A 14,981-nucleotide genomic window follows, 5' to 3' on the forward strand; every position below is an offset into this window, starting at 1 on the left:
GGATGTCACATGAACATGATTTCCGACTTCCCCATTGACTTGGCTTGTTGGAAGCTAGCAGGGAAGGTTGCAAATCACGATCCCATGACTGCAGGATACTTTGATGGTTGAAAATCCAGGTCAGCTGCTGAGTGCTTGGATCATGATGAGTGCTTGGATCATGATCATGTGACCATGGGGGTGCCATGAGGGCCAGAACTTGGAAGACCAGTTGAAGTACTACTTGTTCAGCACTGGTTAAGTTTGAACAGTTGCTGAATGAGTGGTTGTTAACCAAGACCACTGGTACAGCTGGCATTGAAAAACGTCCATTAGTATAAAGCAAAACTCTTCTCTTGTGATTTTCCTTTTGTTTCTTCAATTTTTAGCTCTTTCATCACGTTGCCTACAGCTTATAGTATACTACATTCCTGTTATCAGGGCTCACTTTGAAGCTCGCCTGCAGCCCAAACAGTTCAGCATGCTTAGGCATTTTGACCATATTACCAAGGTATTTTTCTAATTACTTTCTGACTTAAATGTTCTAAAAACCAACAAAAAAGGAGCATTTGGCTCCTCAAAGTATGCTATATGCTTCCTAAAGAAAAATAAACAGCAGTGTCAATGCTTTCAGGTCAGAGATGTTCTTTTGAACACCGAAAACTTACAGTTCGTAATACTCATTTATACAGTCATGGCCGTAAATGTTGGCACCCCTGAAATTTTTCCAGAAAATGAAGTATTTCTCTCAGAAAAGTATTGCAGTAACACATGTTTTGCTATACACATGTTTATTCCCTCTGTGTGTATTGGAACAAAACCAAAAAAGGGAGGAAAAAAAGCAAATTGGACATAAGGTCACACAAAACTCCAAAAATCGGCTGGACAAAATCATTGGCACCCTTTCAAAATTGTGGATAAATAAGATTGTTTCAAGCATGTGATGCTCCTTTAAACTCACCTGGGGCAAGTAACAGATGTGGGCAATATAAAACTCACACCTGAAAGCAGATAAAAAGGAGAGAAGTTCACTTAGTCTTTGCATTGTGTGTCTGTGTGTGCCACACTAAACATGGACAACAGAAAGAGGAGAAGAGAACTATCTGAGGACTTGAGAACCAAAATTGTGGAAAAATATTATCAATCTCAAGGTTACAAGTCCATCTCCAGAGATCTAGATTTGCCTTTGTCCACAGTGCGCAACATTATCAAGAAGTTTGCAACCCATGGCACTGTAGCTAATCTCCCTGGGCGTGGATGGAAGAGAAAAATTGATGAAAGGTGCCAACGCAGGATAGTCCGGATGGTGGATAAGCAGCCCCAAACAAGTTCCAAAGCAATTCAAGCTGTCCTGCAGGCTCAGGGAGCATCAATGTCAGCGCGAACTATCCGTCGACATTTAAATGAAATGAAACGCTATGACAGGAGACCCAGGAGGACCCCACTGCTGACACAGAGACATAAAAAAGCAAGACTACAGTTTGCCAATATGTACTTGAGTAAGCCAAAATCCTTCTGGGCAAACGTCTTGTGGACAGATGAGACCAAGATAGAACCTTTTGGTAAAGCCCATCATTCTACTGTTTACCGCAAACGGAATGAGGCCTTCAAAGAAAAGAACACAGTACCTACAGTGAAATATGGTGGAGGTTCACTGATGTTTTGAGGTTGTTTTGCTGCCTCTGGCACTGGGTGCCTTGAATGTGTGCAAGGCATCATGAAATCTGAGGATTACCAACGGATTTTGGGTCGCACTGTAGAGCCCAGTGTCAGAAAGCTGGGTTTGCGTCGGAGATCTTGGGTCTTCCAGCAGGACAATGACCCCAAACATACATCAAAAATCACCCAGAAATGGATGGCAACAAAGCACTGGAGAGTTCTGAAGTGGCCAGCAATGAGTCCAGATCTCAATCCTATTGAACACCTGTGGAGAGATCTTAAAATTGCTGTTGGGAAGAGGCGCCCTTCCAATAAGAGAGACCTGGAGCAGTTTGCAAAGGAAGAGTGGTCCAAAATTCCGGGTGAGAGGTGTAAGAAGCTTATTGATGGTTATCGGAAGCGACTGATTTCAGTTATTTATTCCAAAGGGTGTGCAACCAAATATTAAGTAAAGGGTGCCAATGATTTTGTCCAGCCCATTTTTGGAGTTTTGTGTGACCTTATGTCCAATTTGCTTTTTTTCCTCCCTTTTTTGGTTTTGTTCCAATACACACAAAGGGAATAAGCATGTGTATAGCAAAACATGTGTTACTGCAATACTTTTCTGTGAGAAATACTTCATTTTCTGGAAAAATTTCAGGGGTGCCAACATTTACGGCCATGACTGTCGTGAGACAATATGCTGTCCTCCTTGGATGGATTTCTATATCCATTCAAGGATTTAATAAGGAACAGGTTTGTTCAGTTTCATCCAGATTTCTTAGGAAGTGAGAAAAGATTCCCAGATGTTACAATCCTCTATCAAAAGTAGAATGCTTGGAAGAGAGCAATCATTTACCATATTTTTACCAAGTATATGACGTACCTTTTCCCCTCAAAAAAGAGGGTTAAAATCTGGGTGTGTCTTATACTCTGAATGTAGCCCCGCCCAGCCTCTCAAAGAGAGGTTTCAGAGGCTGAAAAAAGCCTCAGAAACCAAGCTTCAGAAAAAAAGCCTCTAAACAGAGCTTCAGGAAAAAAAGCCTCTGAAAAGAAGCTTCAGAAAAAAAGCCTCCAAACAGAGCTTCCGAAAAAGAAGCTCTGAAGCAGAATTTTTTTTTTTTTTCTTCCTGAAACGGAGGTTCACAAGTTTCAGAGGCTGAAAAAAAAGTAAGGCACAGAATTCACAACCAACGAACCTGTTGCTAAAATTCACTTCTGGGAAAAGTTGATTGGGGGTATTCCGGAGGCGATCCACCTTAATCAGCTTTTTTATTTTCCTCCCCAAAAACTAAGATGCGTCTTATTCTCCGGTGCGTCTTATACTCCGAAAAATACAGTATCTCATTTGCTTAAAATATGAAAAAGAAACAGCCAAACATTTGAGGAAAAGGCAGTTTCGTATACCTTCTATAACAGCTTAAGAACCGTTTTCTGCTTTTTCCAAACTGCAGTTCAAATGAATAAAAAAACTGGTGTAAATAAATAAGGAGGGCACAAAGAAACCGTCTTTAGTTTTACTTTGTGTTTTATAGATATTTATCACAACAAAGTCTGACATAATATGAATAATAATCATGTTTTTATTCCAGGATTACCATGACCACATATCAGAAATTTCCACTAAACTTGTAGCCATAATGGATACCTTGTTTGACAAATTGCTTTCCAAGGTAATAATCTGAGGGTGGAATGATATTGCTTAATTTGTATTAAATTCCTTATTTTGCTTAGAACTTAAACTGATACTTGAGTTGTATTTTTCCTCCTCTTTTCTTTTAGCATTCTCAATAATATGTGCCAAGAGCTATAAAAATTATCTTAATACTATCTTAAAAATTAATTATCCTTGTACTATTGCTTTATGCTAATAAAATAGTTACTCTACTTATAGACATAACCTATATATTTCCCACCTAAAACAAAAACATAAACCAGTTCTTTCAATATTTGTGGAATAATGGTAGCCACAATACCAGCTTCCCTGGAGCATCGCTTACACCTACGACTCACAGGCTATTCTGACTGCAATGTTCTCATGCAAAAGACACATGTAGGATGTAGTGCTCTGATGCCATCCCTTAGGATTATAATCTGTGCTTTTGTCCCTCATAGAGTAATGGCACAGCAACTCTAAGTCATAGTAAGAGTTCAAATGGCCCAAACCTCAGAGAACAATGTAGCAATGTAGCACTATTTTTGCATAAGAGCCTGCACAAAGGAAAACAGATTCACAGAGTGAGGTGAATGGAGAAATTACTACAATGACTCTATTCCCATCTTTTCCTCTCACAAATAAATTGCTAGTCAAAATCCAGAAGACAAATTCAGTGACCGCCACTGTTTGTATTTTTAGTATGAAGTGAAAGCTCCGGTACCTTCTATATGCTTCAGGAATATTTGTAAGCAGATGGCAAAGATGCATGAAGCAATATATGACCTGCTTCCTGAGGAGCAAACACAGGTGAGTCCTTTGGGATGGTTGATCAGTTGCTGCTGAGGAACTGTCATAAATGTTCTCCCAAATGTTTAAGAGATGTAAAATAGGGCCATAGTACACAATATTAATGGCATTTTAAATACTGTATTTGACTGTTGGATGATACATAATTCATGTCACAGTAAAAAAGGAAATCAAAATGGGAAGTGCTTTGTCTAATCTGAACCAAGCAAGAAAATCTTCAGTTATGAAACTATATGAGAGGAAGAAAAAAGAGGTTGATCTCTTTTTTTCTGCTTTTTCCAAATATAGTCTGTTGGGGTTCCCTTATATAAACTTAGTCCCTTACTTTAAAACATCTATTTTATTACTCTCTGTATGTTGGTAGATGATTCATTCATATCATAAAAGAAGTAAATTAATCATTAGTTTTAATTAAGTTGATACATTATTGCTGTGGTGGCGCAGTGGTTAGAATGCATTACTGCAGGCTATTTCTGCTGACTCAAAAATAATCCTAAAAGGCAAACTGAAATTCAATAAAAGCTTCACATTTTTTCTATATTAAATACAGATAATATAGACCAAAAAAAGCTTTTTATCAAATTGCATGTTTTAATCACTTGTTCAGTGTCAGAATATTTGCACATCTGATTATTGCTCTGTAATTTCAGCAGTCATATTTCCTAATCTATTTCCTTTCCCTTTCCTAAGAACATAAATCTGCTTCTTTTTCACACTGTTTCCATTGCAGTAGACTTTCCTCTAGGAACAAGAATGTTTGCTGCTTAAACTGCAAATCGATGTAGCGGCTTAGTTATGGATTTTTCAAAAGAATATTTTCTTACTGTTAACTTTTGTATTATCTTTTAGATGTTATTTTTAAGAATTAATTCAAGTTACAAATTTCACTTAAAAAGACAGTTGGCCCACTTAAATGTAGTCAATGATGGAGGACCTCAAAATGGGTATGTTACAATAAAATTATTTCTTAGTTTGGGGGTACGTATTTTGTTCCAGCATAAAAAGTTAATATCCTAATTGTATTTCTCTCCCCCCTCCACTTTTGCACTAGATTTAATTTACTTAACCACAGAACCATCTGCCCCGTGAGACCCCATTTGCAATATTATGTCCAACTTTGGTTCAATAGTTTAAGAAATTCAGTGTTCAAGAAGTTCATAGTTCAAGAAGAACAGTGACAAACGGCCACAAGTTCAAAAGACAGTTGCTGAGATAATGAATTAAACCCCTATGAGGAATGGTTATCCGGCTAATCTGGCTATGTTTTTATCTTAAAGAAAATATATGAAATAGCTAAAAAGTTGTCACACAAAAGAACAGGTGGACTTATTTTTCATTGTCACAAGGGACAGGACCAGACCTGTGGTTAAACTTTAAGGAAGGACGTTATTGAATCAGGACCTTCCTGATTGTGTCAGCCAGAGAATAAGTTGCCACATGATCTAGTGAATTATCCCTCACTAGAGATCTTCAAACCATGACTGTCCATCTCCAAGTGCAGGGCTTTTTAAGTGGATGTGTAGATGTTCAGAGTTCTGGGAGGACTTGAATGCTTTCTCAGGGAGTAAAGGAAAAAAAACTCTCTACAAAGGACCAAGTCCATTATGCAAAAGGATTTTACCAACACCATCTCATTTTAAGGGAATAAAGGGGCAGGAGGGACTCAGATACACTCAAATATTTGCTCCCACATTAAAGTGACTCTTCTCCCTCAATGCTATGAAACCAACATTTCCAAGCACTCTGTAAGAGGAAATTGCCTCCCTTTCCCTTGCTACCACTCATTATCATGTAGGTACAAAAACACAGCTCCTATGCTGTTGGGTTGCAATGCATAATCTGTATTAAGCTATGTGAGAACTAATAAATTTAGGATTGCACCACTGATTGAGTTACAACCCTGGTTTTATTGCTCTCTCCCTTCTCCCCTCCCTAGTGAGGGGAAGGAAGCTGAAAATAAATTTGGATATCATGTCTTAAAATTACAAAAGTCTTATAACAATTAGTTGGAATACAGCAGTGGTGGGATTCAGCCAGTTCGCACCACTTCGGGAGAACCGGTTGTTAACTTTCTGAGTAGTTGGTGAGCTGGTTGTTGGAAGAAATCATTAGGGCAGAGAACCGGTTGTTAAATTATTCCAATTCCACCACTGGAATACAGTATAGGGAGAGGGGGAAATCAAAGTAGGTCATCAGCTCTGCTGTCATCAGCTCTACTGATAGAGTAAGTCTATGTGCCATTTCTCAGTCTATTGCAGCCTGCCAGAGTTTTAAACACAGCTATGCTATCTGGAATAACCTATTTATTCTTTGTGGTAAATAAAAAGTCTGTATTCTTTGGACTAGAATGTGGGGCCTTGCTGACTTTCAGCTGTATCTCCCATATTCTGTTATGCAATCTGAAGATGCTGGAGATTGGAAGCATCGATCATCTACAGCGGGCGTTTTATACTGTGCTTGATGGGGTTTTGTGAGAGACTGGTGTGGTGGTGGGGAGTTCACTCATGCAAATCCAAATTTCTATCAGAAATCTGCCTCTTAAGGATTCCAAGATTAATTTTTTTAAGTAACAGGTTTCACATCTATGTTCATTTTCAACACTGATTATATATTGCTTTATATATTTTACTGGTATTGTTTCTTCCATAGTTATATTTCAATAGATATAATTTTGTAGTTAAATATTTTTTAAAAAAATGTTTGAATGCACAAATGTATACTTTCAAAAAAAATGCTAAAACTCATTATTCCATTTTCTTTTTCTGGAGAGTTCCCCCATCTTGAAACCACATGTGTAAATGAATGAGTTGAGGTTGGGATCATTTTGCAGTTGATAAAAATTGGATTTGGGTAGAAAAATTAGCCAAGTGATAGAATGGACTCACAACTCTTAATATTTTCCTTAAAACCTTTCTGCTAAGATGTCCAACAGAAGGTGATGCTGTTTACTAAGTGCTTTATATTCTAATAGTTGCCAGCATAAAACACAAGATATTAGAACAAATGGATTAGCTCTCAACATATATTTTAAATGGCATCAGTGTCTACATGGTTTGAAAATGTATTTTCTGAATGTTTATTTCTGTTCTGCATAGATTGGTTACAGCTGATGTAGCTTTTTACACTGGAAACCTCCAAGCACTGAAAGGGCTTCAGACTCTAGATTTAAACATGGCTGAAATCTGGGAACAGAAGAGGTGACTAACAACTTGCCACTTCACATTGGAATGATTTCTTCTTTGCAAAAGAAGAATGGATTCTTGCAAACTGAAGAAGAAACTCTCTTGAAAAGTGTTAGAACGTAGCTGTAGGAATGATTTGGGGAGAACCCTTTTTGCAAGAAAAGCAACAGCAGTTCTTTGCGCAGTTTCTTCATTCTATCTGGAACCAGACTCAGGTTTCTTTGGACCAAATCCAAAAGAATTCATAGCTGTAACACAGCTGTTGTCTAGAGAGTGCTCTGTAAGTCTTTATATTAAAAAGATGCTTTGCATTTCCTCTAGTGCAATGAAATTTATGTGGTGTCTCACCTTATTTAATGATGGTACAGTTTGAAAATTCTTGCTGTTGAAATCTTGAAAATGTTTTCACTATAAAAGTATACTGTTAAAATTATTTTTTTACAGATGTTTCTATAAATTCTTGATTACCTACAAAACTTTGGATTTAAGGTGTATTCACGTTCCAAAGTATTTTTTTCAATTGAATTACGTACTCTCATCAGGAAACAATATTTGAAATATTTCCTGTATCTTAAAATGAAGTTGTAAAACTTGCCCAGTTCTTATAAGGGCAAACTGGAAACGCAGTTCAAGCGTATTTGTTATTTATTTAAGGAGAGTGATTACAACAGTGTAAATTGGCCAGTATCCATGTAACATTTACCTCCAAGTCTTTCCCACCCACATCCCAATTAAAATATTTCAAGGTGCATAGAAATAAATATACCCATAAAAGCAACAGTATAAGGGGTATTAATTTATAACATTTTTAATGCTTTCAGGCTGGTACCTGCCTGTTATGAAGTAATAAAGTGCCTGTGTATTTCACCTCACAGCATTTTTATCTAAATCCAGTGAGTGCCTACTCTTGTGATGATTATGTACAACAATAGTCTACCATGTTTTGTGTGCCTATGGCTTTTTTCAAACAGGCATGCCTATCTGTTAACATTAGCAGAAATCACTGTCAATCAAAATAAAACTCTTAAAATGAATTGTTTAACTTATTTCCTAACATTATTACCAACAAAAACCAATATCCAGACGGGGGACTTGATATTCTTTATTTCAGTACCTGTACAGATGTGGAATTCATTTCCTCCTTTGTCTCAACACATTTTATTCTGTTAATGAGTATAATGAAGAAGGCAATCTGTTCCGTATTTAAAAGTAAACTAATGTTTTAAGTAGTAACAGTATAGATGCGGGGTGAGAAACGATTATTCCAATGTTTCAGGTACCTTTTCTTTGGGTAAACAGGAGAAAACAGTCCAAGTGAGGTACTGAACCATCCTGTGAAGGGGGTGAGGTTGCTGTGAATAGCACAGTTTGAAGTACAGAAAGGCAAATAACATTCTAGACATACCTGCTATAGTAGCAAAAAGTACTTCATAATGTAGTTGTATTTAATAGTTAACAGCATATTGTTTCACAGCTTTTTCTGTTACAAGCAGTTCAAAAGTCATTGAATATCAGCAATATTGCACTTTAGATTACATTAATTGAATTACTGAGTTAATTAAATGTTTGCCTGCATTAGTTTTTTCAGTTAAAAGGGATTACAGAAATAATACTGTAAGAACAGAAGAGTGATTGATTGTATACAAATCTTAATGCCTATATATTCTTCCATTCATGAAACTATATTATATGAAGTTCATAGCAGCTCAGTGGTCTAGGATCCGAAGATTGCCCGAGACTATTTTGTTCTCCAGAACCGCTCCAGGGGGGATGTCAATCCTGTCACCATGGTTTGCAATAATTATGACAGTTCCCTGTGTATATAAAAAATAGGAAAGTTCCAGTGAGCTGCCTAAAGATAAAATTCTAAATTTAAGTTTACATTTCATTAATTCTGAAGCAATCACATTTCATAAAGTACTGATATTGAACTCCTTACATTTATCCTATAACATCTAACAAAAACACATGCTGTTTCATTACAGAAAATTCAACCATATGTATTAATGTCCTGGTTTCACAGAACTGTCAGTTATATTTGAGAAATGTATATTTAATTGCAGTCTCAAGATGTTTTCTAAAATTAGCAGAATTAGATCAGAATAGCTTTGAACGCATATATCTGAACCCAAGATTGAGGTTCACTAAAGAGACAATCATTATTATAGCAGGAAAGATTTTATGTCCCCCAACCAAACTGCACAAGGAAATATTCTTGGCTATTAATTGCCAGCCAGTTTTCTCTCGCTGAGGGATGGCTCTGTTCCAGAGGGATGGATTTATACATCTTCAACAGATCAACCACCTGCTCTGAAGCAAGTTACAGCAGGCATATCTGATGAGAATCACCAATGCAGAACTCACAGGTTTTAATCTTGTTTTTTTCTTATTGTATCTTCCTCATGTTTTCTGAATTTCTGAACTGTTTCTTTCTGAACTATCCCCACTGAAATATCTCTGATTGGGATTTATTACTTTTTTCTATATCTAAGAGGACTGTTTATATAATTGCTCAATGTTTCACTCTTCCAGTAAAATTCAAAACTGCAAAATTTATTTACAACAGCTAATTTGAAAAAGACATTCCATACAGCAAGTGCCTTTTTTATCCTTTCTTCAAAAGGCAAATAGAACATCGCTTTAATTTAAAACTATAAACAATACCATTATAAGACACTGGCAAGTCTTAACAGAACTGGTCCATTACCTTTTAACTAAGAAATAAAGATCATATGTTTTGTAAGAGGCTATAAAAAGAGGTCTATAACAATTCACCACAGCCAACTCACTGCAGGACAACTTGCTGTGGGACAAAATTTATACTAATATCAAAGAAATAGTAGAATACAATCATTTTAAAAAGCATGCAAAAGGAGGTACAGAATGAAATGTGAATTGCAAAAAAGTTAATAATTTATTTTAAATAATTAAACAGAATTGTTAAATTGTCCTGCAGCAAATTGTCCCACAGTGAGATGTCCACGTCGAGTTGTTCTGCAGCGAGTTGGCCATGGTGAGTTGGCCGCAGCGTGTTGGCTATGGCAAGTTGTCCCATTCCATATAAAAAGTTCCACTGAACCCTAAAAGGCACATACTTGAATGAGTACCTGGGATATATGCCATATTATTCAGGGAAATGAGATGCCCTTATTTCTCTGATTGCTCTGAATACTCAGACGGGTTCAGGACAGATGTGGGTTTCAGCAGGTTCTGACCAGTTCTGGAGAACTGTTAATAGAAATTTTGAGTAGTTCGGGGAACTGGTAAATACCACCTCTGACTGACCCCGCCCCCATCTATTCTCTGCCTCCTGAGTCCCAGCTGATTGGGAGGAAATGTAACCTTCCCCTGCCACACCCACCAAGCCACGCCACACCCACCAAGCCACGCCCACAAAGCCGGTAGTAAAAAATTTTGAAACCCACCACCGGTTCAGCAACAAGTTCTACAAGGCACGGGCCAGATTATTTGAGGCAGGTCCTCTCCCCAGCTACATCTACTTGTCCTATCACAGTTGGCAGTAGAGGCATGTTATGAGTCCATTTACAAAGGAATGTCATCTGAAGGACACGGGAGGAGAGCCTTTTCTGCCATAACATCCATTCTCATTACCCCTGGGGTTAGAGTGGCTCTGATGCTGCTGGCCTTTCAGGAGCCTATCAAGACATGGCTTTGTCATCATGCTTGAGAATCCAGTATTGGGAATCAAATAATTGGGGATCGAATTGTATTGTTAATCATTGTATGGATTGCACTCTCCCACAAATTAAATTTTAACTTTTTCTTTGTTTTCTGTTTTTAAGTATGTGAGCTGCCAGGCTCACCTACGTGAAGTGAGCTGTTGTTTACACTGAATAAATAAACAAGCCTCTCTTTTTCTCTAGAGTGAACCAGTATGTACTAGCTACTTTGAAACTTTCTGAGCACAATTCCTCTATGAAGCAGTTAAATCTACTGTAGGTGGCAATTACAAGCAACAGGAGAGAGTAGAAACTAGCTTCCTACTTTTGCTATTTTCAGGTAGCAAAATATGTTCCTAATGCTGCTCTCTTTAAATGCAAAATTTACAAAAATCAAAATAGAAATTTGGCTATGTGCTCTCAAATTGTGGCTAAAAGCTTGCATTCAGAGCCCCAATAATTATCCAATCAGATAATTATTAGTCTTCTTGGAATATTATATAAATCTCACTCAATCGAATGAGATGCTGATGCACTTGGAACAGTTCATGATATAGAATTTTAAAAAGGATTATACCAAGATGACTTTTAGAGCTAAACTGGGGCAGAGCTAATTCTATTTTAAGTCACCATTGTATTGGCCCAATTTACAAATGACAAATTTTTGGAAGCCCTATACACTATTTCATTTAAGATCTTACCATCAGCAATGATGGAGGGTAAGAACTCCAAAATTCCCTTTGTGGAAAAGCTCTGTCCCTGAAAAGATGGGAACACTGAATCACAGGATCGTAAACTGCTATGTTGCAATTTTTACCTAGATTCATACAATGAGTTATTAACACCTCTTAGTCCATTTCATACAGAAGAATTCTATGTGCAGCTTCTTTTGACCATTTGCTGTTGGAAGTGTTTTATTTAGCCTGTAGAATCTGCATTGTGGACAGCAAGGTACAGAGGCTACAGGCTGTTTTAGCATATGAGCAACACTGTAATTTGTATTATATGTTTAACAGAACAGAATAACAGAATTGGAAGGGACCTTGGCAGTCTTCTAGTCCAACCCCCTGCTTAGGCAGGAAACCCTACACCACTTCAGACAAATGGTTATCCAGCATTTTTTTTAAAAGTTCCAGTGTTTTAAAGCATTCACAACTTCTGGAGGCAAGTTTTTCCATTGATTAATTGTTCTAACTGTCAGGAAATTTCTCCTTAGTTCTAGGTTGCTTCTCTCCTTGATTAGTTTCCACCCATTGCTTCTTGTCCTGCCTTCAGGTACTTGAGAGAATAGTTTGACTCCTCTTCTTTGTGGCAGCCCCTGAGATATTGGAACACTGCTATCATGTCTCCCCTAGTCCTTCTTTTCATTAAACTAAACTTACGCAGTTCCTGCAACCGTTCTTCATATGTTTTAGTCTTCAGGCCCCTAATCATCTTTGTTGCTCTTCTCTGCACTCTTTCTAGAGTTTCCACATCTTTTTTACATTGTGGCGACCAAAACTGGATGTTGTATTTTTTAATCACGTCTGATCCATAATAAAGTTTAAAAGAAACTTTTAAAACTATTCTAGTGCAATTATATAGTTAAGAATGTTATTAATGTGGAGATACCTGCTTTCAGATTATTATTTTGTTTGCTTCAACCAGATACATGCTACTCAACTTGACTGAACTAATTTGATCTGATTCCATTTTTACATTCTTCAACTCCTTTAATTTTTTTCTTTTAACAACAAGAATAAGGAATGTTTATTTTAAGAAAATGGTATGAACGTAATGAATGGAATTCAGTTCTTAATTTGTGAATCCACCATTTAGTATCTGTATAGTTTGATATGTTTAAAAGCTTTATGTCCATTTCCTTCATACTGTATTCTCTGTTTATATATCTGTTATTAAGTATATTGAGTTTTCTTTTTTATTATTTCTTACTTTTAATGTTTTAATTAGCTGGTTGATTTTAATGAAGAAAAATTCTAGCATAAAATATTTTACATTTTTCAGAATATATAAAAGAGAACAATCCAAACCGGGAGAAGCCCAGTCTCATTCCTCTGCTGCATACAATGGAAGCTAATTGTTCTTAATTAACTCAATAAGATTTTTTTTTTTAATTTGATTTATATGCCGCCCTTCTCCGGAGACTCAGGGTGGCTTACAATGCGTTAAGCAATAGCCTTCATACTTTTGTATATTTTATACAAAGTCAGCTTATTGCCCGCACAAACTGGGTCCTCATTTCACCTACCTTAGAAAGGATGGAAGGCTGAGTCAACCTTGAGCCTTGGAGAGATTCGAACCAGCAGAAATTGCAGGCAACTGTGTTAATAACAGGGTGCGTAGACCACTGTACTATCAAGGCTCGTAATTTGAAAACAAAAATTTATTCCATCAAGTCTGACATTAATGACAGATACGATAACAACCCAAGTAGATAATAGGAATAAAGAAATTAAAGAAGACATCTGCAACTGAGTTTAGAAGTCTTCAAGCACCTAAACAAATTGAATGCTAAATGGGAACAAGCAGAAATAGATTTGCATAAAAAACAGCTTAAAATTTCAGAGGTAATATAGTGAGATCTAGAAATGGGAAATCTATTTAAATCTTATTTCAACCAGCTCATAAATGAAATTATTTCTTTGCTTGCCTACATATGCAGACAAGAGCACAAAACAGCCTTTGAATCAGTTGTGCAAACTTGCAAACCATGTGACTACTTTAATAACAGATGAGGTGCTTCATCTGTACTTGCCATTCTGCACAAAAGTGCTTCTGACTGTTTTGTGCAACTTTATTTAAGTAAATGAAAATATATGATTAACTAATTTTAAGTAATCTACTGGATCTCCAATATCAAATGGATATTGCAAGAATGCACATGACTTCTAAAGATAGTGGCAGATTTTGTCAAATAGCGTGGCTTGAGAATGCAGCATTTCAAGTATATAAAAGTTTGGGATTGTTCTAAAATTTTAATCATATTGACCAACCTTTAATGCAACATGTTTCCCAAAAGTGACATCGCCTGAAACAGTTAGATGATCCAGTTCGAGCATATCTGGGATACTTTCAAACCTCCTTAAAAAATCTTGAACCTTAAAAAAATAGAGAATGCAAAGCCTCAGGTTCAATATTTATGAAACTCACAATATGTAGTCAGAGAATTGTGCTGCAAACCATAGTGCAAAGTTCTTAATTTGGAAAACACAAGCCCTAAGGAAGTGTCTGGAACACAGCTTGATCTGCAGTTCATTGAAGGCCATATAGTATTCACTACTATATCTGTAACTTTAAGTTAATTTTTTATTATTTCATATAGCTCTCTTTAATTGTCCTTGTTCTGATCCACATCTGATTACATTATGGTTATATTTTATTCACCTTAGCTGAATTTTATTTGTATCTCACGTTCATTATTTTTACAAATAACTCAAATATATATCCTCTTATTTTATCCACAGTAACAATCCTATGACGTGGCTTGGGATGAGAGAATGACTGGCCCAAAGTCATCCATCCATTTCGTGGCTAAGGCAGGACTAGAACTCACCATCTCCCAGTTTCAAGTCTGGTGCCTTAATCACTAGACCAATTTGGCTTTTGTCTGAATGAGAAAGTTGAGTGATTTAAGGAAGGCAAATCTTTATAATCTTTACGAATTTATTAGAATGATAACCCTAATTTTAAAAACTTCAGAAAAAACCCTATTAGAATGAGTGTGGGAAGGCACAAATGTTACACTTCAGCCCCTAAAAACAAACTTAAAAGCTTTAGAATGCCAGGATAACTGTGGAGGATCAGTGGCCTCAACTTGGCCTTACAATTTTCTGGAAGCTTGCAAGATGCTACTCACTAGAAGGACCAGGGATGCTTGTTTTGGTTTTGGGAGAGGAACAATGAAGTGGCATGGGAAGGGGAAGCTTCTGGGAGGAAACTGCTACTACATTCTTAACATTTTCTAAATCAGGCCCAAATCTAATATATTCTGGGGTTGCTGGGGATGGCCATGTGTTGCCCATCCATTTTTAAAGTGTG

General features: G+C 36.8%; 2 protein-coding genes across 3 annotated transcripts in view; one reads left to right on the top strand and one right to left on the bottom strand.

Annotated features, from left to right (window-relative positions):
- VPS54 (VPS54 subunit of GARP complex) overlaps positions 1 to 8,297 on the top strand; it is a 64,576-nt gene extending 56,279 nt beyond the window's left edge. The window contains exons 20-24 of the mRNA XM_070956544.1: positions 369 to 490; positions 3,210 to 3,290; positions 3,974 to 4,081; positions 4,931 to 5,025; positions 7,177 to 8,297. Coding sequence (XP_070812645.1) covers positions 369 to 490; positions 3,210 to 3,290; positions 3,974 to 4,081; positions 4,931 to 5,025; positions 7,177 to 7,282 — 512 coding nt within the window. The 3' untranslated portion in view covers positions 7,283 to 8,297. The remainder of the gene's footprint in view (positions 1 to 368; positions 491 to 3,209; positions 3,291 to 3,973; positions 4,082 to 4,930; positions 5,026 to 7,176) is intronic.
- Positions 8,298 to 8,352: 55 nt separating this feature from the next.
- UGP2 (UDP-glucose pyrophosphorylase 2) overlaps positions 8,353 to 14,981 on the bottom strand; it is a 35,003-nt gene continuing 28,374 nt past the window's right edge. For both annotated transcript variants that reach the window (XM_070933084.1, XM_070933083.1), the window contains exons 9-10: positions 13,937 to 14,041; positions 8,353 to 9,077 (exon numbers count right to left, since the gene is read on the bottom strand). In XM_070933084.1, the coding sequence (XP_070789185.1) occupies positions 8,970 to 9,077; positions 13,937 to 14,041 (213 nt within the window). In that variant the 3' untranslated portion in view covers positions 8,353 to 8,969. The remainder of the gene's footprint in view (positions 9,078 to 13,936; positions 14,042 to 14,981) is intronic.

This window comes from Pituophis catenifer, unplaced genomic scaffold, assembly GCF_029215685.1.
Source record: "Pituophis catenifer annectens isolate HBS135680 unplaced genomic scaffold, rPitCat1.0.hap2 SCAF_1, whole genome shotgun sequence".
In the NCBI taxonomy this organism is placed as follows: domain Eukaryota; kingdom Metazoa; phylum Chordata; class Lepidosauria; order Squamata; family Colubridae; genus Pituophis; species Pituophis catenifer.